The 24,661-nt window shown below is 44.8% G+C and overlaps 1 protein-coding gene across 1 annotated transcript in view; it reads left to right on the top strand.

Annotated features, from left to right (window-relative positions):
- Positions 1–6,231: 6,231 nt before the first annotated feature.
- Positions 6,232–24,661, top strand: part of KIF5C (kinesin family member 5C) — a 111,639-nt gene continuing 93,209 nt past the window's right edge. Inside the window, exons 1-3 of the mRNA XM_027131628.1 lie at positions 6,232–6,316; positions 14,521–14,594; positions 21,356–21,460. Of these exons, the coding sequence (XP_026987429.1) occupies positions 14,589–14,594; positions 21,356–21,460 (111 nt within the window). The 5' untranslated portion in view covers positions 6,232–6,316; positions 14,521–14,588. The remainder of the gene's footprint in view (positions 6,317–14,520; positions 14,595–21,355; positions 21,461–24,661) is intronic.

The following is a 24,661-nucleotide window of genomic DNA, read 5'->3' as shown; positions in this document are numbered from 1 at the left end:
ATGTTTTAGAAACATTCTTTCCGATTGTTTGCCAAGCCCTGGACAGTTTATGAGTTTATCTTATTTGATTTATTCTTGTGCAAACTCATATAATGTTTTACTGATGTCTTAACCTTGGACGTCTTTGGAGTCCTTCAATTCAAGACAAATCCATACACCTTTCCGGAAGGAAGCACATCTGCCTTTCTCTCTCAGAGAAAAGAGATTTGGATGTTGAACACTTAGCTCCCAAAGTGAAAAAAAACTGCCATGTAAATGTAGGCCAAGAGCCTTGGTCTGTCTTGTTCTGGAGGACAGCGCCAGGTCTGATGCTTCAGGGATGCCGATTTTAAATCGATACAAGAACACAACTTTCTAACATTTGGAGCTAGTTGAGTTTCGTGCAGGTTCCCTGCTGCCTCGCAGGGCTGTGGAGATGAGAGCTGTGCATTGAGAGGGCATTGGATGGGCTGACTCTCAAGTTCCTGTTAACTCTGAGAGGCCATGATTCTAATTCTCCTGCTGTACTGCTCCAGCTCTCATAGCAAGAACTCTTTGTTGAACTAATCAATTGTATATTTGGAAATAATTTAGAATTGATGGGGAAGAAAGCAGGGGAAAAAAGTACCAGAGGCTCGTGCTTGTTTCCTTGATGTTCAGAGAGAGCAATTGATTCTAAAGCCAGAACTCTCAGAGCATGACACAGGGAGCCAGGAGGTCTGGATTCTAGGCACAGACCTGCTAGCCACCTAACTGGCTGGGTGACTTTCTGCAGGTCATCTACCCTCTCCCAATCTCATTTGTTTGTTTGTAAAACACAATGCTGGGTTTGGACCAAGGACGTTTTGGCTCTGAAAAATTTTAGAATTTTTCTTAATAACTCCTTCTTTTCATAACAAGTCTTACATCTGCCTTTTCCTTGCCTCTGGTTGGCTTTCACCTGTTTTTAATTCCTTCTGTTGCAAGGAAGCCTTGCCATGTGCATAATGCCCACCGTGTTTCTTGCCAGTCTTGTCCTTCTTTCCTGATCTTAAGCCCTTCTTTCCTCATTGGGTTCCTATCAATCCCAACTTCATGGTTAACACTGTCTCCACTTCTGTAGGCTATGGTAGGGCTCTCTGTCTTTTGTTGCCTCATTAATCGCTTTGCTTCCATCTTTCATGTTAGTCCTAACATCTGCTGTTCCATGTGTCTCCTACTTTTCCAGTAAATCATTAGCTACCTAGGAAAACAGCATGATGTAAAGGAAGAACACTTGAAATTAGAGACTTAAAGTAATTTCCCCAAAGCAATAGAGCTGGTGATGTGCCCGGGCCTTAGTTTTCCAGTTTGTGAAATGGAGATAATAATACCTACCTCATGGAGTTACTGTGAGAATTAAAAGAGATAAAATATAAAAGGATTTGGATCACAGTGGCTGGTGATGGTGTTGGTGGACAGTAGTGAGAAGGTGGTCAGCACAGGAAGAACTTGTCATATTCTGTACTTTCAGGAGTGAAGTCGCGCAAACACCTGGGATGGAGAGGTTAGTGATATTCTCAGTAATCACTTCCTCTACTCAGTGTCTGAAGATAATCCCACAGAGAGAGTTTATATCTTGTTGTGGAAATTTAAGTCTTTTTTTCCTGTTTCTTTCTTAATAAAGATAGAAGAAAAATCATTTATATCATTGGCCCCCTTTGGTCACAACCCTTGGTTGGGCTCAGAGATTGTTATTAGATTACCTCTTGATTATCTCTTCTTGGGCATAATTAATTTCAGTTTCCTTAACCTCTCTCCTGGTGCCCATTTTCTAAAACTTTAAGTGGGTCTTTTGCTTTCTTCTGTCTCCCAGAGTAATATTCCTTCCAGGATGGGGAACAGTTGTTGGGTAACAGGTCAAATGTGTTAACAGACAGGCCATATAGTTCACAGACACTTTGCTCTCAATAACTTGATAGGAATTCTGGTGGTTTGACTTTTTTGTTTTTTAATTTTAACTATAAAAATGTAAGAACCATCTGCTGTTATATTTTTGTACGTGATCCTGGTAAGTTATTTAGCTACACTGCTCCCATGCAATTAGCACTGCTCTGCGAGAGACTTCCATGGCAAAGCTGGGTTACCTTCTTTTCAGTTGTAATGTACGTGGAGTGTGTGTCCCATCCAGATTCCTTTCATAAATTGCAGCAGGTTTGCATAACGTGCAATTAGGTCTTGGCATTTATATGGCTTCTGTCTTAGCCGGTTAGATGCTTTAATAGTAGTGGTCCATTTGATTCGTTGAGAATGGGTCACATAGTAATTTCTGTGGAGCAAACCAAATAGGGTAATGTAATAGAAAGTGATGTCAGGGTGGGGTGGGGCTGCTTTAGTTTAGCGTCACGGAAGCCCTCAAAGGAGGAGAAGTTGGAGTTGACATCCGGCAGGGGATGAAGAGACAGCCAAATGAAGATCTGTGGTGAGCCAAGTGAAGATCTGCAGTGAGAGAATTCCAAGAAGGTGGAAGCGTTAAGAGCAAAGGCTCTGAGCTGAGGAATAAGTACGGTACTGAAGGAAGTCCAGTGGGCTACGCTGTAGTAAGATGGAGGAGAATGCAGGGAGCTGAGGGTGGAGAGGGTCTAGTCTAAGTATAATAGGAGCCACTGGAGAATTTTAAGAGGGATGATACCATTTGATTTACAGTTCTAGAAAGCTCACTCTGCTAAGTGAAGATTGGATTGTTAGGAGCAAGAACGGAGGCAGGGAGACCGGTCAGGAGACTGTAGCTGTTGTCTTGATGAGAAACGATGGTGGCTTGGACTGGGGTTATGTGGTGTAGATGGTGAGAAGCGATAGAATTTGGGGTATATTTTGGATTTGGGATCTATGGGACGTGATGGATGATTTTGGCCTGAGTACCAGGTGATTGGTGGTGCAGTTCTTACTCAGACATAGAGGGCTTGATGGTTCTGTTTTGTCCAGTCAAGTTTGAGATGGCTAATGGACATCCAAGTGGAAATGTCTAGCCGGCGATTGAGTATATGAATCTGGAGCTTGGGTGAGATTTGAAGGCTGACATGTTCATTTGAATTACAGAGAGGAGGCTGAGGTCTGGGTCCAGGACACACTGTCACTCAGAAGTCTGGAAGAGACATCAGCAAAGGTCACGGACAGAGTGGCCAGAGAGGTCTCAGAGGACCATGTGCTGAATAGGTGCCTGGAAAGGAAAGTGTCTCCAGAAGGAGTAACTGGTGACCTCATCATTCAGTTTCGAATGTTAGCACCCAGCACCCATATTAAGATGTAAATCCAAAAATTTATTCTGCAGCTGCAAATGTAGTGACAACTAGAGCAAGCTGGGCCCATTGCCTGCCCACAGAAACCCTCAGCCACAGTGGGATCAGAAACAGGGAGACTCTTGTCTCCTGGGGGCCTTTGCTGCAGTCTCGACCAGGATTTGTGAGATTTCCATTTCTTTACCAAAACAGCAGAGAGTGATGAGTTCGTTGTTGTTATTTTTGCTTAAATGGCCGTTGTATATACAGCTGGCACACTGTGCCACAAGTCAGTTCTTAAAAATAAAAGCCTATGACCGCCTCAGTGCATGAAAAGACACATAAAAATGCTTACATTTTTAACTAATTTATGTTCTAATCCTGACAAGATAAGTCTCATAAATCATTTTCTAAATTTTCTCTTTTCTTGAGGGCAGTTTCTGTTTGGGAATTAACTTCAGCTTATGGAAAATTGTTATATTATGCGTTTGTCACTTGGTAAATGTGATACTATTGAAATGAAGAGTAGAGATTTCTTGCTTTCTACGTCTTTTAAAGTGAAAGCACAGCACACTCCAACAAACATTTTAAATTAAAGGGCAAAATTGGGGACTCCTATTTTTTGTATCATATACTATAATTTAATAGGTCCTTTCCCCTGCTGTGTCAAGTGCATTTTCTCTAAAACCTAAAGCAGGATCATGCTGTACGCAAGACGGTTTATTTTGGTGATTCTCATCAAGTTTGGAGAAATGATGGATTTGTTTTAAATTAAGCAAAGCTGCATTTTCTTTCCAGAAGGTTCAGCGGACGACAAATACTTAGGCAAACTCTGTAAATGTTTATTCTAACCTTTTACACTACTGACATTTAGTTGACTTTTACAAATAGATAAAGCTGCTAAGAATATGGTGGGCTGATCGTTGGCAATAGATTGCAGTGAGGAGTATAATCATGGTTATTCAGCCCAATACTAGATTCACTGATTGAATGAGACTTGCTGGGAACAAAACATCAGGAAATAATCCCTGAACAGAATTTTAACAGAACGAATGGTTCTGCTGCTTTGTATAAAAACAAAATTTGATCGTACCTGAAAATTCTCCATGTTTTTCTAAAACCAAGCTGGAAGTAGCTCGTTTACCTGGTTGGCGCAATCTTGTTTTTTTAAAGACTAAAGCTCGAGAGCACAGCCCTAACGCGTAGCCTCACCTACGTGTGGCTTTACCATAGACATAGAGGAGTGAAATATTAAGCCGGTCTGACAGCTGTGTGCTGCTTTTGTGTGAAGGTTATGGGATGTGACAAGCCTTGTCCTTGGATCCCCCATGAGCGGTTATCTTTTCAAGGTGTCAGACTTGTCCTTGGGTGGTTCCCTGTGTCCAGAGCCACGTGTAGGAGGTGCAGGGCGGGAGTGAAGGAGGCTCTTGGCTCTCTCCTCTCCTCCCTTCTCTTCTCCTGCCCTCCCTTCTGCACTTGGGGAAAAAGAAGGTGAAGGGGCCGGGGGAGGACCACCCCTTGCCTGGGTGGTAATTGGTGGGGAAGAGGTGCTGTGATGGGGGGTTCTCCCGGGGAAGAGGCTGTGTCTGTCCTCCTTACCTGCTTCCCCAGTGTGCAGCACCGGGCGTGGAGACGCCCAGTAACTGCTTGTTGAACGCTGAGTGGTGGAGTGTCAGGGCTCTGCACCTCCGGAGTCAGTAGCACCTCAGCAGAACCTCTTCCCTTCCCTCCGGCAGTTCCCTCCTCCAATCGCACGCAGCCCAGTGTCGGGCCAAATCCCCAGAGCCCACACCTGGGGAGAGCACTTGATTTATATATTTATAAATATATTTATGTAGAGGCCCCCCTTTATCTCCAAAGCCTCTACCCAGTTAAGACACCACTTATGCATGTGAAGAAAACACTAGAGTAATCTAGGACACAGAGCAATAATATCTGGCTATTAAGAGCAGCTTCTTAAATCAGATCATGGCATCTTCCCACTGAATAAAATCCAAGTGCGTTACCTTGGCTAATTTCCTTTCCCATCTCCTCTTGTACACCCTCTAGTTCCTTGAGCACTCCAGGCCCCTTCTTGTCTGCTCCACCCTTTGCCTGGAATGTTCTTCCGCGGTTCTTCACCTTTCTGATCTTTTAAAGATCCACTTAACTGGTACTGCTTCACGGAGGTCGTCTTTGGCCTCGTCTCATCCCCTCTGTCCCTTTACGTTATTCCTAGGCACGTTGCATTTTCCTGTGTGTTTGCTTTCTTGTTCATTATAGCTGTCACACTGGATTGAATGTTCTCCAGGCAGGACTGTCTTCTGATTTGGTTAGCATCTAGTCTGTGCCTGGATCAGAAGAAACTCTCAGTGACTAAATATTTGTTTAAATGCGTGAATGACGTGTCAACCTACATTTCATCAGAAAAGGTGCTTCAAGTAGGAAAAAAAAATGTTTTTCTTCTTTCTCCTTTCCGATTCTCAACATACAGTACACACACACAAACAGTATATTCTCAACATACAGTACACACACACAAACATGTCGTTCATGTTAGAAAATTTCCCTAGTCTTGGGCTTCCCTGGTGGTGCAGTGGTTAAGAATCCGCCTACCAATGCAGGGGACGTGGGTTCGAGCCCTGGTCCGGGAAGCTCCCACATGCTGCGGAGCAACTAAGCGCATGCGCCACAACTACTGAGCCCGAGTGCCACAACTACTGAAGCCCGCGTGCCTAGAGCCCGTGCTCCGCAACAAGAGAAGCCACCGCAATGAGAAGCCTGCGCACTGCAACGAAGAGTAGCCCCCGCTCACCGCGCTTAGCCCGCGCACAGCAACGAAGACCCAACGCAGCCAAAAATAAAAATAAATAAATAAATTTATTTTTTAAAAAAAGAAAGAAAATTTCCCTAGTCTTGGTAAGGAACTGCCTTAAAGAGTGGGCTTGGTGACTTAGTGCCTATGGTCTGACTAGTGCCATTAGTGCCTTTTCTTCCTAAGCGTCTAATGTGCTTTGCCGTTTCCTTCTAGCAAGGAAAGCCATATGTCTTCGACAGAGTGCTGCCTCCTACCACGACCCAAGAGCAGGTTTACAACGCGTGTGCAAAGCAAATTGTCAAAGGTAAGTGCTAACTCTTCATTTCCTCGGGGCGCTTCAGAGTAATGGAAGACAGTAAGTGGTATTCGCAGCCTAGGAATCAATACCCTTTGACCATAAGCAGGGGCCTGCTAATTGGAAACACTGAATTATAGTGAGTTCTGGCCCTGATTTGCTGTGATGTCAGGCAAGTTATTTAACTCCTCAATACCTCCTTTCCAAGGAGATTTCTTTATTTCTTTTGCCACCTTTTGGGCAGAGTTATTCTGTCACCCAGAAGTTTAAAAGCAAGGTAAGCTATAGTCACGCTATTTCTGTAATGGTTCTAAAATACTGCTGAAGGTATAGTACCTCCTCAGGAGAAAAACATCTATTCTGAGACTCCAGTTGTGTATTTTTGGTTGATTTATTTTGTGCATCTGTCTCTTCAGAAAGAAGCTTTTTTTTCTTTTTAATTTTAATTTTTTTTATTGGGGTATAATCGATTTACAATGTTGTATTAGTTTCAGGTGTACAGCAAAGTGAATCTGTTATACATATACCTATATCTACTCTTTTTTAGCTTCTTTTCCCATATAGGCTATTACAGAGTACTGAGTAGAGTTCTCTGTGCTATACAGTTATCTATTTATATATAGTAGTATGTATGTGTCAATAGAAATGATCCCTGAAAGTATAGTCTTCAGGAAGAAGCTTTAAATGTGGGAAATTCTTGGGCATCAAGGAATTTTCTACAGCATCCTAAGATCACATTACCTTGCTGGTTAGTGAGTTGTTCTTGCTAGTCAGCATTCCTCAATTATACTTTCATCTAACCCACTTTCAAGCATGCCACCCAGATCCTGACATCTGTTCTTCCCCATAGGTAGCCTGAAGCCTGAATCTGTGTCTTAGAGATCAATCCTATTCTCTGGGACTGGCCTTGGTCCTGAAGGATCTGTGTCAAAATAACAGCAAGGAGACAAAGCAATTTACATGTTGCTCTACCTTGCCCTTTTAAATCGGGGGCAGGGTGGAGCTTGCCTTTGGGGAGCTCACCATCTGGACAGAGCTGAGGGGCATCTTTGCCTTTCATACTTTGCTTTTCATCCTTAAATCCTTGCCTTCAAATTTGAATGCTGCAGCAGTTGTGCTTTCACATGTCTTGATGCTGCCACTTTTATAGGCAGTGCTAGATTCAAAGAGTGAAAAGTAAAACAAACAAACAAACAAAAAAACCCCAAACATCTTGTCATATTAGATCCACTTATTTTTAGAAGCTGAGCTGACTAACCTAACTACTTGAAATGCGTGAAAATCAGCCCTGGGTACATCTGTTAGATTAATTCTGACCCTGGACACCTGCGTGGGAGACGCCCATCAGAATGTAATGTTCCTTGCTGAGGTGTATGGTTGTTCACATTCTTGTTGCAGACAGCAATTAAATTAGACGGTGTTCACAGTAAGATTATTATAGAAAATTGAAGAGAAAAAAATATGCCTGAATATGAGCTTTTTTTGAATTAATCGTTTGGGCCTGTATCTGGTGGTAATTTTTGTCTTCTCTCTACTTCAACTCTTTTGCTTCTCTTTCTTTCTAAACATATTTGCTCTTTCTTTCTGGAATATATAGTTCTAGTTTGCTTCTAGTCAGCCCTCCTTCCCCTCTATTGTCAGACTCTTTCATATTTTTATTAAAGTAAGATTAATCACATATGAGCCAGAATTTCCTTGTTTTTCTCTCCTCCTTCATTATCAGATCTAAATAGTATTTACTACGTGCTATGCTAAGCGTTAGGGCCATTTAAACACATACCTGCCCTCTCTAAGTTGACATTGTAATTAGAGATGGATACACTCTGTTTTTTAAAATCCTGTGATTAACAAACAATAATAATAATCTTTGAGTCTTTATTTACTAGATAAGTTTGGGTCCTTTCAGCGCTTGGAATTCTCTATAATATATGAAATGTCAGAAATGGGCAATCCCTGGGGGGTTCCTGTGGACACCCTAACTATGGATAACTTGAGGCCCAAATATATACTGAGCCACAAAGAAAACTATTTAGAATAAAATCGGGACTTCCCTGGTGGCGCAGTGATTGGGAATCTGCCTGCCAATGCAGGGGACACAGGTTCGATCCCTGGTCCGGGAGGATCGGATCCCACATGCCGCGGAGCAACTGGGCCCGTGTGCCACAACTGCTGCGCCTGCGCTCTGGAGCCTGTGTGCCACAACTGCTGAGCCCGCATGCCTGGAGCCCATGCTCTGCAGCAAGAGAGGCCACCGCAGTGAGAGACCCGCATGCTGCAGTGAGGAATGGACCCCGCACTCTGCAGCTAGAGACAGCCCGCGCGCAGCAACGAAGACCCAACGCAGCCAATAATTAATTAATTAGTTAATTAATTAAAATAATAATAATAGCATAAAATCAGGCTCTGACATGATATAGTAAACAGACATTTCTTGGGCACCATACATATAACACGAACATACTCATTTTGTAGCAATAAAGAGTATCTTATTCTCCCTTGAAAGAAAATTATTAGGGGCATAATGAAGACCAAGTTTAACTTTTCTTAATATCCACTGAGGCTAGTGTGAGGGGACGTGGCTGTGTATTTCTGCATCAGCAAGATAAAATGTAGGCATATAAGAAAGAACTGCTTGGAATAGATTACTAGGTACAGCTGAGGCATCTGTGGCCATGACAAGCCCTATTTACATCAAGTATGGAAGGTGGTGCAGTGGAGGTCTTTTTTTTCTAGAGGCCAAGAATTGAATCAAATGACTTCTAAAGGAAGTTTAAATCGCGGTCTCTGTGATTCATGGTAATGTAGTGGACTGGTGAGCTTTCTTTTCAAGTCTATCTAAACCCTTAATGTTTTTGAGATCAGGAAGACTCCTTTTAACTGGACAGCTTTATTCTCTCTCAGTCTTTGCATTCTCTTCAACTTCACTGAGTTAAAAAAAAATATTTAGAACATTTGATTGTAGAATCCTGGCACCTCCCACGCTCCCCTTTTTATCTGGTGTGTATTTCTCAAAACATCTTCTGAAAGAGTCTGTAGAATCTCTTCCAGTTCTTCTAGAAGAGGTTATAGGGTTTGTGAGTACCAGCATGGTAAATAGAAAGGTTCCTGTGGATGCCCTAGGAATTAAAAACCATGGCTACCGGACACTATTACTGAAATAAGAATAACTGCGTCCCAGCCTACAGAAGCCACCCCTGGCATTTGCCTTCCAAATTAGCTGGATGTAGACCATCCAGTGCTAGAGAAGATGGTTTCTTGTTTTCCAGTTCTAATTTCTTTAAATTGCATTCATTTAGTTGTTTCTTTCATTCATATTTTTATGAAAGTATATTAGGTATTTGCCATGTGGTAAGTACTGCTAGGGACTGGAGTCACCAAGACACATAAGACTGCAAGAATCTTTGAGTATAGGGAAAGAGACAGACGCGTGCACAATTATCATACACGTGGGGATTATGTGCTTTAGGATGGGTGTGTGCAAAATGCTATGGGAGCACAGAAGAAAGTCACTACTGGTTTTGGTGGGTAGAGAGGAGGATTGGAGAATTAAGCCTTCTTGGAAAGGTTGGGTTCTGAGGAGCATAGAAAATGCCGGGTGGTACAAGCAGAAGAAATAGCAAAAGCATAAAGACCCAAATTATATGGGCAGCTTAGAATGGTACAGGGTGCATGGCTATGAGACCTAAAAAATTAGACTGGACCAGAATTTGATAGAAATTGAAGGGCTTTATCTTATAGGTGATGTGGACCCATTGAAGAGTCACAAGCTTAGGATATTATCAGATCTATTTTATTATTTTATTATATATGACTCTTAAGAGGAATTATATTTATTTAGCTGCTGTTATCTGTCAGGCACCCTGTATGCATTTTACATATGTTATTGCATTTTAAATCTTTGCAACTTTATGAGGTGTGAACATTATTATTCCCTTTGTACTAAAGAGGAAATTGAGGTGAAGTAACTTGGCCAGGTCATTGAGGGAGTAGTGAAGCGAGGCTGGGCCTTGAACCTGAGTTCGTCTGACTTACTTGAATTTTACTATCCTGCCCCCACTTTTCTGGTGGGCCCATAATGAGCATTTGATAATTATTTTATGAGTTGTTCCTTTTCCATCAGGCCATATGGAGCACATTGCAAAAAGACAGGGGTAGGAATGGCGGTGGGGAAGGGGAGAGGGGAGAGAACGGAGAACGGAGACTGGGTTCCAGAGCTGAAGGGTGGCCCTGGCTGTCTGCCGATAGTGAGACACACTTCCACTCTGAAGACGCTGCACGCCCTCACCTGGGCACAGTGCCTGCCCTCGGACTGGTGGGGCCAGTATCCCGGTTGGCCTCTGGCATTCGGCAGAACGGTCTCTGCGTTCTCTGGGCACCGCCTGCCTGAGTAGTGTGGTTGGCTGGCAAAAGCCTTAGGATTCCAAGCCAGGGATGAGTTGCAGCCACTATTGCCAGGGGCTCTGGTGCCACGACCAGGCCACTGTTTCACCTGGAGAGTCGATAGGAGGCCACAGCAGCCTCCTCAGGCACCCTGGTGCGTAGGTATGATTATGTCTTCCCCAGATTCTTACCTGATAATGGAACTAACTCTTCTGCTTCAGCAAGACCTGGACTCAGAACTAATAAAACCTAGGATGGAAAGCTTGGGTCTAAAGGCTGCACTGGGAAGCAGCAAGTATTTTCAAGGACCCCGTTCCACTCCTCCCTCCCAGGGCTCTTCCCACCCGCTGTGGACTCTCTCTTTTGGGTTTGCTTGGCCGCTCGATGGACGTGTGCTGTGCTCGTGGGGCGCCGCTGGCTGTGTGGTATGAGCTGAGGTCACATCACGCCAGACTCCATCACAAAGAAAGGTTCTGTCCAGCTGGGCTGGTTCCTGGCTCTGTGGCTGGTGTATAGAAACAGTCATTATGTTATGGCGGAGACTCTGAAACAAATGCTCTCCTCGGCCCCAGGACCTGTCCCTCAGCGTGATGAAAGTGCCTTTCTGTGGGCTGTTTCTGCGAGAGGCAGGCGGGTTGGTTGTGTGGCTCAGTGGCACCGAGCACAGGCCTGTTCCCTCATCTCTCTATGCTTGGCGGGTGTCCATCTCCCTGTATCTCAGTGGTCCAGCCCCAGATGCACTTTTGTGCTGCGCCCCCCTCCCGGCCTCTCCTCTCCTCTCATAAGCAAATACAGCCTCAACAACAAACAAACTCCCCCAGACCTGGAGTTTGGAAGAAAGTAGAGAACACTGGGTTTGAAGAGTTTCCTGTTTTCTTTTAAAATTACCTTCTGATTCGGAATCCAGTTGATAGAGGGCGGCATCAGCCCTGTTCAACCTTGAGCACCAGAGGTGGGTTCTCCAACAACAAATTAATTGTGACATGATTCTGAACGCTTTAAAGGCCACACGGGGGATGGGGAAGTTAAGCTGTGACAAAGTGAGAAAGTGGCATGGACATATATACACTAACAAACATAAAATAGATAGCTAGTGGGAAGCAGCGGCATAGCACAGGGAGATCAGCTCGGTGCTTTGTGACCACCTAGAGGGGTGGGATAGGGAGGGTGGGAGGGAGACTCGAGAGGGAGGGGATATGGGGATATATGTATTTGTATAGCTGATTCACTTTGTTATACAGCAGAAACTAACACAACATTCTAAAGCAATTATACTCCAATAAAGATGTTAAAAAAAAAGGCCACACGGAGTTTGTCCTAATGGGCTTCTCTTATGTGTTCTCTTTTTCTCAAAAAAAAAAAAAAAAAAACTAAGAAATTGCCTGCAGTGTTGAAATAGCCGCAGCAAAGAATCAGGGATTCTCCAAGTAAGAGTCTCGTGTGCCTCTCAGCTCTCTACCCCAAGCAAGCGATGCTGTCCATGAGCTCTTGTTTGCATATGTGTGCCCCAGTCCTTAACCTGAGGGAGTTTGGTGAGCGGTGACTCCCTAGGAGTTAGGAGGATTGTGCATTCTCTTAGCGAGGGTGGATTTAGAGGGGTGGACTGAGCCTGGGGGTTGTCTGCGGGGCAACATTCAGATGCCTTGGTCCCACTGCTTCCTGGCGGAGGAAGAAGCAAGTGCTGGGTTTTCTCCCATCTGCAGAGCTGGGTTCTGAGCTGAGGTTTCTTCAGCGTGGGGCAGTTGTTCAGGGCCGCCTGTGTGGTGCAGGCGAATGAGTAGGGTGGCCAGTGGCTGCGATGAGGAACCCAGGGAGCTGGACCCCTGGCCTTGGCTGCCGTCTTCCTGCCCCAACACCTGAGGTAAGGGGTCGTCCCAGGCTACTTCCTCCACGGGGACTTAAGATAAGAAAGAAAGCCCTTTCAATGTGGGGGGGAGAGGTTTAGTCTCTAATAAACAGGAGCTTTAGCGCTGGGATTGTGGCTGGCATTCTCATTGTCTGGAGTTGTTTGTGCCATGGATATGTAGAATTTGAAAACAACCACCAAGGGTGGAGACCACTTTCTTTGGTCCCTGAAAGCCTGTCACATTTGTGGTTGTGTAGAAACTCTTCACTCCGGCCACCATTTTCAGACTGTAGAAATCTTTTCTCTGGGCAAGTTGGCACTTTTGAGAAAACTGAAGCCTGAACCTCCAACCCTTACACTGTAGTCTTCACGTTTTTGCTTCCCCCGTTACCAGGGAAACCATTACCAGAAGTTGGATACGTGCGAAAATTTTCTCTCTCTCAATATAGCTTGACACAAACTCTTGAGGGCTGCCAGGATTAAAAAAAACTGCCACTTAATTTTTCTTTTTTTAGCTACCCGAGGGAAAATCCTGCTTTCTTTTCTGATCCCAGTTCACACTCCAAAACCTCAGACCAGTACAATGTGCATTAAAATTTTTTTTAAAAGACCCAACAGGGGCTTCCCTGGTGGCGCAGTGGTTGAGAGTCCGTCTGCCGATGCAGGGGACACGGGTTCGTGCCCCGGTCCGGGAAGATCCCACATGCCGCGGAGCGGCTGGGCCCGTGAGCCATGGCTGCTGAGCCTGCGCGTCCGGAGTCTGTGCTCTGCAACGGGAGAGGCCACAACAGTGAGAGGCCCGCGTACCGCAAAAAAAAAAAAAAAAAAAAGACCCAACAAAACAACAGAAACTAACCAGCATCATAAAATTGAGAGAGACCAAAAAAGCAAACCAACCAACCTAATCAGGGCCTGAAATAGATGGAGCTGATTGGCTGGCTTGATTTTTCTGTAAATGGCCTTGGAGAGGACACCCCCTTATGGGGCTCCTGTCCCCACCCCTCCGTGCTTTTAGGAATGAGGACTTCCTCCCTTTATATAGAGATGGTGGGTCAGGGAATATTAATTATGCATCATTCCGCTTTCAGTGATGTTTATGTGGATGAAGTAGGATCGAGGGAAATGAGCACTAAATATATTTTAATCACCTTTGCTGCTTTGAAAGAATTCCCACAGATAATCGTCAGCTCATAGCAGGGTCAGTCCATCTGTCCGCACGCCTCCCCTCGTCCCTGGATGAGAGAGAGGGAAGCGGCCTGCAGTGTGGGACACAGTCTGCTTCTTGTTTAACTAAAAGAAATTCCCGATGCTCTTGGGCCAGGGTCATCTCGCTAGCACAGTCACTGAAAAAACAGAGGCCCTAAATTCGAGTCAGGGCCCAGTTGGTTTCCGGGCTGATCGGATTGTCACCGTGTGTCTCAGCTTATAGAGTGGGATCCTGTCCCCCCAGCTGTGGAGTAGCTCTGCTCTGAAGGGGCTTAGCACGGCCTTCTCAAGACACCTCCCCAAGGAGCCTGCCGGGGCCAGGGTTTAAACCGACCCAAATCAGATCTTCAGGAGAGAAATCCTATTCTACACCTCACTCCAGACACTCAGGGCACGATAATGTTTTGGGTTTTTTTTTCCCACCTCAACTGATCTCAAGAGATCAACGTGGAGAAGAAAACTCAAATACCTTTCTACTAAAAAGAAAATACACTGCTCGATACCTGTTTCGATTTTGATGTTACCAGGAGAAAGTGTGTCTGCCTCCTTCTTCATTAATATATTCTGTAGCCATGTGAGTCCATTTCTTTTTATTTTGTGGAGCAGTGGAGGCCCTCGTTCCTGCTTTTATCTCACAATTCTACTTAAAATGCACGTGGAGTTGAAATACATCATTTGTGTGAAAAATGAGGTGGGCCATTTGGAAAATGCAATTTTAAAACAGGCAACCAGCACTAGCATGCAATCAAAGTAATGAGTTAATTTTTTTTCTTGCTCACAGATGTCCTTGAGGGTTATAATGGGACAATTTTTGCGTATGGACAGACATCATCAGGAAAAACGCACACCATGGAGGTAAGGTTGCAGCGTGCTGTTATGTCGTCTCTGAGATGACTGAACGGAAGTGGTGCTTCCAGCAAAATGCGAGGTGCACGCGGCTTTTTGACTGGGCAGTAGATGGTTAAGGGATGGTTATGTTCGTGTCACAATTTTTTGTGTCTTTGAGGAGTTTTAAAAATATTGTTGAGTAATAAAATCTCAGGAGTTCAGTATTTTAGAAAATCCTTTGTTGATAGCTCTGTCAAAATAGGAATAATAAATTCTATTTAAAATAATCATCGATAAGCTAAACAGTGGTGTGAGTATCCCTGTGGACTGCCGCCCCAATCTTACTGAGAAAGTCTGCTGTGAAAATCATTTAGTCTAAGAAGGGCCTCTGGGGAGGTGAGTCTCTTCTGAATAAATGAAAAATGGTAGGTCAGAGGTTGAGAGAAGTTGGCTTGTGGACCACATGCAGCCCACAGACATATTTTTGTTTGGCCTGCACAGTGTTTTTTGTTTTCTTTTTTGTTTGTTTTTAATTGCAGGCAGTGTTTAAAATGGGATGGTTTCAAATAATTCTAAGTGTCCAGCTTTGGTTGAAAATGCTGAAGATCTAGCAACTCCGGGTGAAATTTCACCATAATATAAAGCGTAAGCTTCACTGGAGCAGTGCTCTTCAATGTCTTGTTCACCTTTTTACTTACATTGCTATTGTGTGGGACCGTGGTGGTCACCTAGGAAGGCTTCGATAAAGTATTTGTGAAAATGATAGCCTCATGGTGGCCCTGGCTGACCCACGTTTGTGGGGCTGGGCCCTCCACGCACATTGTGAGCAAGTGTTCAGCATCCTTCCCCGCAGACTTGCACACCTGGCCTCTCTGTGCACTTGAGGGTGTGACACCAGCTCTAACTGTTAGCCCTGGAGCTCTGTGGCTCCAGGCTGTCTTCCAGATGAGGCACGCCTGCAGACAAAATTGGTCCCCTTTACCTCTTCTTTTCCTGCTTTTTGCCATGGATCGGACTCCTATGTGGTCTTTGGGGCTGGATAATTCTTCTAAAGGCTGGGCCCACCTGACAGGTGAGGAGAGGTGAAGAGCAGTTATTATAAGAAACTACACAGAGGAAGTTTGGGGAATTCAGCTTACAAGCAGCAGGGTAAGATGAATCCTTAATCCTTCAAGCTTATGTTTTTCATTTACTGTCCCCTCTTGGGAATGTCACTGAGACGCTGCTGCAGCATCGGTTTAGCTTATGAATCATTGCTATTGAAGAAGAGATTTCAAAGGCTCGAGGCTAAAATCCTCAGGGCTCTGATGTTCTGCTCACACCGATTTCAAGTGTGGGGTGTGCCTCTGGGGATCTCATTCCTGTTGTGTTGACTCGCTTCCCCCCCATTTTGCTGGAGACAGAGTGGTTCAGAGATTGTACGGATTAAAGGAAGCACGAGGTTTATTTGCCACCTTTTCTAGACGGAGTAGGACTGTTTCCTGACACCTGAGCCTTTCCGTCTCCTCTGCATCTCACATCCTACTGCAGTACTCCTTGGAAATGGTGGTACAGGCACGGCCGTCCCCACTCTCCGGCTCTGGCCCCTCGCCTGTCTCTCCTCCTGGGCCCCAGACCCTTAACCTTCTAGGTGCTAGAAAAGCCTCCGTGGCATACATTTCCTAAGTTCCACCCACTCCAGTAACCATGGACAGAACCTTCTTCATGGTTCATAAGGCATGAGAGAGAGAGAGAGAGAGAGAAAGAGAGAGAGAGTGATTGATTGATTAAGAGATGGCTTCTCATGAGGGAATCATTCTTTAGTTCTTTGGAAAGTTACCAAACAACATACAATACAAAAAATGCAATATTTAAAATCCCCCCACATCTTACAAAAATGCCTCTACGAGTGACCTTTTAAGCTTTGGGATTAATTCGTCTTTGGGAAATACAAGGTGTTTGCTAAATGTCAGAAATTTAAACTGTAAACTATCAAAGGAGAGACCTGTCCCCAGAGTAAAACCTTAGTTTGTGTTTTGTGTGTATGGCAGGGGTAGGTGGGTGTGAGGAGATGGCAAAGAGGTATGCCAGCTCTTTCACACTAAAATTGGAGGCGTCTTATTAAATGAGGGCATCGCCAGCCCTCTGTGACTCACGGTGTCAGCCACGCAACTCCTGGAGCAGTGCTGTGGGTCCAGAGGGAGCCACGGGACCTAAAGGGAATGGGATTCTGTGCGGGCCACTCTAACAGTTGCCTAAATTCTGTCCTTTCCATCCTTGCCAGTTTTAAAAGGTTGCTAGTCATGAGCTGCTTTTCTTTATCGTGACTTTGAAGGATCACATGCTTAGGCCCACAGGAAGAAGGAGAGGGGTAGCTGTGGGTCCTTTTCTAGCACCTTCTCACCCCCTACACACACTTCATCTGGCTCTTTCTGTTGGGTGATTTTAGGTTGGAGAAAAGGTAGGGGATATTTTAGAGGAAAGCAGAGGAAAGGAGGAACCCCAAGCTGAAATCCAGAGACTGTAGGAGACCAGCAAGCCCAAGATCCTGGAATGCAATTAAATTTAAAAAAACCCTGCAGGGCTCTCACCATCTGAAAGGAGGATTTTATGTATTCAGCATTACACATTGTGATCCTTTAAAGGCTTTTGCAAGGGGCTGTTAACTCCCTGAATGGACAGAAAGTGTCACATTTAAAAGCTGTTTTTCATTTTAATCCCCTCCATTTTGGGTCTGACATCCAGTGGTGATTCCATACCTTCTCCTGAGATGAGCCGACATAAAATTGGAAAGATTAGCTTCCGAAAATGGCGCATTTCAGGCGGATTTTCAGTGCAAAGAGGAAATACTTGGCAGTGTTGGTGCTAAGCTCCATAGGACCCTTGGTGCACTGGGCCCTGGCTGGGCTCTGGCGGGCAGCGCTCAGGGGAGGGTTGGAAGAGAGGTCCCTGGGTGCCGGCTGCCCGGGGAAGAGAGGGCTGGGCCTTCGTTCAGCGCGGGAGGCTGGGAAGGGCTTCTCTCGGCCCCATGCCTCACTTTGTGGCCCTCTTCTGCACACGGATTTAGATGGATGGAGACACGCAGTGTTTTTCCTTCTGCCCAAAGGGACACCTGGAGGCCCTGGAAGGGTGTGGGCTGCTCTGCTGCGAGGAGTTGCCAAGTGATTTTTAATGAGCCTGTCTGAGTGCGTTGGTGCTCTTGCGCTGACAGGCCCCCTGCTCTCCCATCTTAAGTGTTTCAGGAAACTGTCCTGCTTGGGAGGCTGAGACGGCCACTGGGGCTGGAACAAAGGGAGTCTTGTTCTGTGGCCAGTGGCCTGGGTCTGCTTTATGCTTTCACGTGTGCTCCGAGAAGGCCACCTTCAGAAGTGGGAAAAGTTTTTGAAGAGGATTATACAGGATGCAAGCATTAAAATGTCTCTTCTTTTTGCTTTCTGGGAGAAACGAGAAGACGGAGTGGGACATTCCCCTCGAGTCCATCCCTGATGCTCCAGCCGACTAAACTTGTCGTTGTTCTCTCAGTTCCTACCTTTGTTCTGTTACTCCCATCTCCTCTCCTCTGCCCACATCCTCTTTGTCCGTCCTTAATCTTACTCATCCCTCAGGATTTGGTGTCTCTCAAGGAAGCCATCCATATCACCCCAGCTGGAAGGGACTTTTCTGTTCTGAGTTACTATAGCTCTTTGCCTCCTGACCACCTTTTATTGCCTGAGGTGACTGTTTATTGTATGTGTACATGTGCATTTCATTTGCAAAGCAGTCAACATAGATGCAGTGAAGACCTTTCTGGAACACCTCTCTGTCTCATACACACACCACACACATCCGTCCTCACCACGCACATACCCCACACCCCTCCATGCCACACACCGACCACACATCGATAGCCCTGCACACACATCCACATGCCACTCACACCCACACACTGCACACACCACATATACTGCAGATACACACACTACATGAACACACAGCCACAGCACACCCAAACTACATACATCACCACCACAGAAGTGAGCACTACACACACCCACATGACACACATCCACATCACACAACACACACCACACATACCACACACCCACACTATGTATGTGAACACCACACACACACTACACACCATGTACATTAACACCACACAGACACAGACACACACACACACACACACACACACACACACACACACACACACAGATTGTTTGGGCAACCTCAGTTTACTGAGTATAGTCCCTCACCACTCCTGGGTTTATGAGCTAGAGCAAGCATCCCAGCCCCTAAACCTGTGGTAGACTTGGACATCCCTCTGTCACTGTGGGGATGGGGGTATTATTAGGTGTTCTCCAAATGAACGTGTGCTCCTTGTCTTGTTGGGTCTTGTTGCTCCTTGTTGGGTCTTCAGGGCAACAAAACAGGAAGTATCCAGACTCATCCTGGCTCTGCTTTGATTCTTACCCTGCCAAAGGCAAACAAGGGTTGTCGATACTTGTGTGCACCCAGAATCAATTGGAAGATAAATCCGTTGAAAGGGAAAGCATCTAGGGAAACAGATTTGAGTCAGTTATAAATGATTTTTGGATTATTGATCATTCTTCTTTGGCTGTGGGCCACTGAAGAGAAGCTAAAGGATTATGATGAATTATTAAAGAGCTCTGGGTGGCAGCGTGGAGGGCACTCTTTGGACCCTCTTGAGTCAGATTGGCCCAGTGGTGTCGCATTTGACTGTGTTTTCACTGTAGGTACCATTTCTGCCAGCAAATTCTATAGTCCAGAGCAGGTGGGGTCCAATATTTGATTTGTTACATGTTTTATGATGGTCTAGGAGACCATCATAAAACATAAAACAAAAGGCCATCATAAAACAAAGCCAGTGATTTGGTTTTGTTTTCATTAGATATATATATTAATGGTTTGGGGTGGAAACATGTTTTCAGACTCTTCAGGTAAACCCCAGCAACTTCTTGAGAGAATGTATCATGAGCTGAATAACAACATTTATTGTCACTGAGTACATTATATATACTGTTTAAGTTATTATTTATTTATTTTTTTATTTGTTTTGCAATACGCGGGCCTCTCACTGTTGTGGCCTCTCCCGTTGCGGAGCACAGGCTCCGGACGCGCAGGCGCAGCGGCCATGGCTCACGGGCTCAGCCGCTGCGCGGCATGTGGGATCCTTCCGGACCGGGGCACGAACCCGTGTCCCCTGTGTCGGCAGGCGGACTCTCAACCACTGCGCCACCAGGGAAGCCCTGTTTAATTTAAATTCTACAGTAATTCTATGTAGTAGATACTATACCAAGTATCATAAGCAGTGGGAGGAAATACACATGCACTGGCCACCCTGCCTTTAGGGAGTGTAGAAACACATCAAATGATTTAGGGTCCTTAGCAGATGGGGCATTCCAGAAGAGTACCTGTTTTCCGAGTAAGAGCCAGAGGCCAGATGTGTCTGAATTCGGCTTTTCTCTTGCTTTGAACAGAGTGGAAGGTCGGGAATCAGGTGCGTGAAGGAGGACTCATAATGGAAAGTGCTTTGTGGCCTGTAGTCAGTGCCAGGGTTCATGCAACTTCTTGCTTTTGGTAACTCAGATGTTGGCTCGGAAGTCGTCTTGTTAGAGAAGCACCAGGCAGTGAACCTCTGAAAGAAAGAGAGGACTTAATTGAGGAAGACAAAGCAGATCCTGCAGGTATTGGGCAGATTTTGAACAAAGAGGTATGCGTCAAAGTTGTAAAGGCTGTTGAGCATCCCTGGAAAACTAAAGAGCAGACTGGCTTTGCTTCCAGTTCCGTTTCTTCCTAGAGTTTTAGAACTTCTCAAAGGCATGTGTGATTCTCTGGGAAGACAGTTGCTGGCAATCCCTTTAGACGTGTGTTTGTCTGCCGACGGGTTGTTTAACCCGTGATAGAACTTTTCAGTGTTCCTTTGGTGTGGGCATGAAGAAGGCTCTCTGGGAGGTGTGCACTGAGGTCCTTGCTAAGCCTGTTGCTTGAAACACTTCTAGAACTCTTCTTTAGGAATTGCTTTCAGGTCCTATGCTGTCTCTTTTTGAAACTCTTCAGAGGTGGCAAATTCTGGATCTTGAAAATGGATTTAGTGATAGTCCAAATAACAGAAACATTCACCTATCCATCCACACCTTAGGTAAAATGAATAGAAGTGGAAAAAGGCCAGGAAAGAATAAGAGAATATTTTATAAGCAGATTTATGTATTAGAAACAGTCAAAACTTATTTGGAACAGTTTGGGCTGGGAATTACAGATTTTAAAAAGAAATCAATAAAATGGATTTTCTTGATTGGTGTGTCAAGTGCTACTGAAGGTATTTCCAGAATAAGTTTCTTAGAAATTTTTGAGCAACGATGATGTGAATGAAACTGTATCCATCAGCTCGCAAGGTGATTTCATTAAGGCAGATTAACTTGGATTTGTAGGTTCTGGTCAGTTTGTAAAATTTCTAAAACAAAGCCCACGTTTAGTACGTTACAGTCACACACGTAACCTCATTCTTTCTCCCTTTCCCTCCTTCCTACCCACACACACACTGATCTGCTGCCCGCCGTGACAGCACGAGGGGATATTGGGGGCCTTCAAGGCCAGCAGGACATGCTCTCCCCTGCCCGGTTGAGTTACCCCGCTAACTGTCGGTCTGTTGGCAGGTTGGGTAGATCTCCGAGGGAGCAGGCAGTCCTGCGTGGTGCTCCCTGTTCCACGGAGTCCTGTTTAAGAAGCCCAGGTTTGGTCCCTTCTTTCCCTCTCACATGTCGCCCAGCACTCTTTAGCTCCCTGTGTTTGTCTTTTTCACTCACTAGGGGAAGCTACACGACCCTCAACTCATGGGCATCATCCCAAGGATCGCACACGACATCTTTGACCACATCTATTCCATGGACGAGAACCTGGAGTTCCACATCAAGGTAAGTGCTATTATTGAGTCCCAAGAGAAGAAACTGAGTCCCAGATCGTGTTTCTTTGCTTTCCTCTTTTATGTATACATAGAAGATTTTATCTAATTTAAATGACATTCCTGTGATCAGCAGAACCATATTTATTAGTTAATGACTCAGGCTAATACTGAGGAAATACTGAGATAAAGTCAAAGCCCTTTTTAGGATGGAATCATCTTGGTATTTGTCTGAATTCTACCCTTTACCCTGTGGATTTCTGTAGATCTGACTGGCCTGTGTCCATGATTGGGTGAGGACAGCACTTCCCAAAGTGTGTTCCATGGAATACAATCCCTCATATTATTACTCAGTGGGCTGCAATGGAAAAGGCGTATGTGGTCAAATTAGCTGGGAAAATGCTTTGTTGAACAATGTTAAACTTACCCCAAGCTTAAATATGCTAATGTGTAATGCAGTTCTGCAAAGTGGACATGTACTGTATTATATTTCCTGTCTTATTTGACTGTGGACATACTTTACCCCTCCTTGGAGGATGACAGACTAGTATCTTGAGGAGCGCTTTCTGAGAAATGTTAGGAAAGGGAATTCTTTTCCTCCTTGTTTTCGTTTTTGTTTTTCAAACCTATGTTCTGGCTTAAATGTGAATTGAAAGAGAGATTTCTACTCTCAACTATAGTTGTGAATTCATAACATTTGGTAGAAGGGGTATATTCATTGGAACGCCTTTGTTTGCAAGTGACTGAAAGCTACTTGTTTAAGCAAATAGAGGAAGTTGTTATAAGATACAGAATCTGACAGCAGGCATGGGGGCGGGGAGTTGTGGAGAAGTAAGAAATCCAGGCTCTGCTTTTCCTGTTTTTTTTTTAACTTAAAAAAATTGCGATATAGTTCACATACCATAAATTTAACCTTTTTAAAGTGTACAGTTTGATGGTTTTTAGGATATCTTCAAAATTGTACGACCATGATCACTATTTACTTCCAGAACATTTTCATTACCCCCAAAAGTAACTCCATCTCCACCACAGTCCCCACGTTTCTTAATTTCTTTAATCCCCACCCTCTTGCTTAATTTCTTTCCCTTGTTCCAGACCATCTTTCTCTTTTCTGTGTATGGGAAAGAGGGTGCATGGCAGCTCCTGCTCTACATTCCCTTATTTCCAATTCATCATTCCCCTGGGGAGGGGCCCACTGGCCCAGCCTCCAGTAGGTACCCCCTGCCCCCAGCTCCGATCAGCTGTGTCCAGGATGCACGTGGCTGGTAGGGTCCCCGCCACAGTGACTGGGGACGGGGTTGACAAGGAGGTGGAGGAGAAAGGGGCAGTTAGCAGACTTGGAGGTGAGCAGATCAACCAAGAGGCTGATCATCCTTGAAGGCTGGGACCCAGGTGCCTAGGCCCATCATTTTAGAGGTGAGAAACTGAAGTTCATGGATATAGAGCCAGATGGCCAGAGTGACATATCAAATCGTCGGCAGAGTTGAGATTTATTGATTTAATTAATTTAATTAATTTATTTATTTTTGGCTGCGTTGGGTCTTCGTTGCTACGCGCGGGCTGTCTCTAGTTGTGGTGAGCGGGGGCTACTCTTCGTTGGGGTGCGAGGGCTTCTCACTGCAGTGGCTTCTCTTGTTGCAGAGCACGGGCTCTAAGCGCACGGGCTTCAGTAGTTGTGGCTCGCGGGCTCTAGAGCGCAGGCTCAGTAGTTGTGGCACGTGGGCTGAGTTGCTCTGTGGCATGTGGGATCTTCCCGGACCAGGGCTCGAACCCGTGTCCCCTGCATTGGCAGGCGGATTCTTAACCACTGCGCCACCAGGGAAGCCCCAGAGTTGAGATTTAGATTCTTGATCTGACCAACCCCACATGCAGTACCTATTCCATTATATTAAATTTCCACCTTTACTTATTTCTGCTGTGTACCTTCCCCAAATTATATTTAAACAAGTCAGAAACTGTTTGCCCAATTATAAAGTACATCCAGCAAATCTTTTTCTTTACAGCTCCTTTTGTTGGCTGAAGCCAGCTTCTCCTCCTTGCTAGAGTTTTTTATATCTGAGGGTACGGACACTTGTTGCTTTGATGGGATCAAGATTTGGGAGCTTAGTGCATCTTTAAGGCTGTTTGCATTTAAATACCTTAAACCACTATAGGGCTCTTATGGGATAATCCTGGAGTAAGATGTTAAACCAATTATTGCCCTCAAAATAAGGTCTCATATTAGAATCTTATTAAGATAAAAATAGCCCCAGCATGAAGGGGAAGGAGAGGAGGAAGAACACTCACGTCTAGGGCTGAATTTTACAGTCCAGCTTCCTGTCCTGCATTTGTAGTTAGGCTGTCTTATTTCACAAATAATAATTGTAAATGAGCAGGTTCGTTATTGACTGCTTCTTATTTTGAACTGAGTAGTGACAGGCTTAATCAAGAAAAAGAGGCTTGATTAAGGCAATATTGAAAATCTGTTCCTTAAAGTGAGTCTCACAGAGGTTTTATTTATTTATTTATTTTACATCTTTATTGGAGTTTAATTGCTTTACAATGTTGTGTTAGTTTCTGCTGTATAACAAAGTGAATCAGCCATATACATACATATATTCCCATATCCCCTCCTTCTTGAGTCTCCCTCCCACCCTCCCTATCCCACCCCTCTATCTCCTTGTGCTATGCAGCTGCTTCCCACTAGCTATCTATTTTACGTTTGGTAGTGTCTATATGTCCATGCCACTCTCTCACTTCGTCCCAGCTTACCCTTCCCCCCGCGCCGCCCCCCTTCCCCCACCGCCCCGCCGTGTTCTCAGGTCCATTCTCTATGTCTGCGTCTTTATTCCTGTCCTGCCCCTAGGTTCTTCATAACCATTTTTTTTTAAGGTTCCATATACATGTGTTGTCATACAGTATTTGTTTTTCTCTTTCTGACTTACTTCAGTCTGTATGACAGTCTCTAGGTCCATCCGCCTCACTACAAATAACTCAATTTCGTTTCTTTTTATGGCTGAGTAATATTCCATTGTATACATGTGCCACATCTTCTTTATCCATTCATCTGTCAATGGACACTTAGGTTGCTTCCATGTCCTGGCTATTGTAAATAGTGCTGCAATGAACACTGTGGTACATAACTCTTTGAACTATGGTATTCTCAGGGTATATGCCCCGGGAGTGGGATTGCTGGGTCATATGGTGGCTCTATTTTTAGTTTTTTAAGGAACCT

This window comes from Aethalodelphis obliquidens, unplaced genomic scaffold (assembly GCF_003676395.1).
Source record: "Aethalodelphis obliquidens isolate GAN/ISIS:26980383/991018 unplaced genomic scaffold, ASM367639v1 scaffold2, whole genome shotgun sequence".
Taxonomy (NCBI): domain Eukaryota; kingdom Metazoa; phylum Chordata; class Mammalia; order Artiodactyla; family Delphinidae; genus Aethalodelphis; species Aethalodelphis obliquidens.
This window is presented reverse-complemented; position numbering and strand designations above follow the sequence as displayed.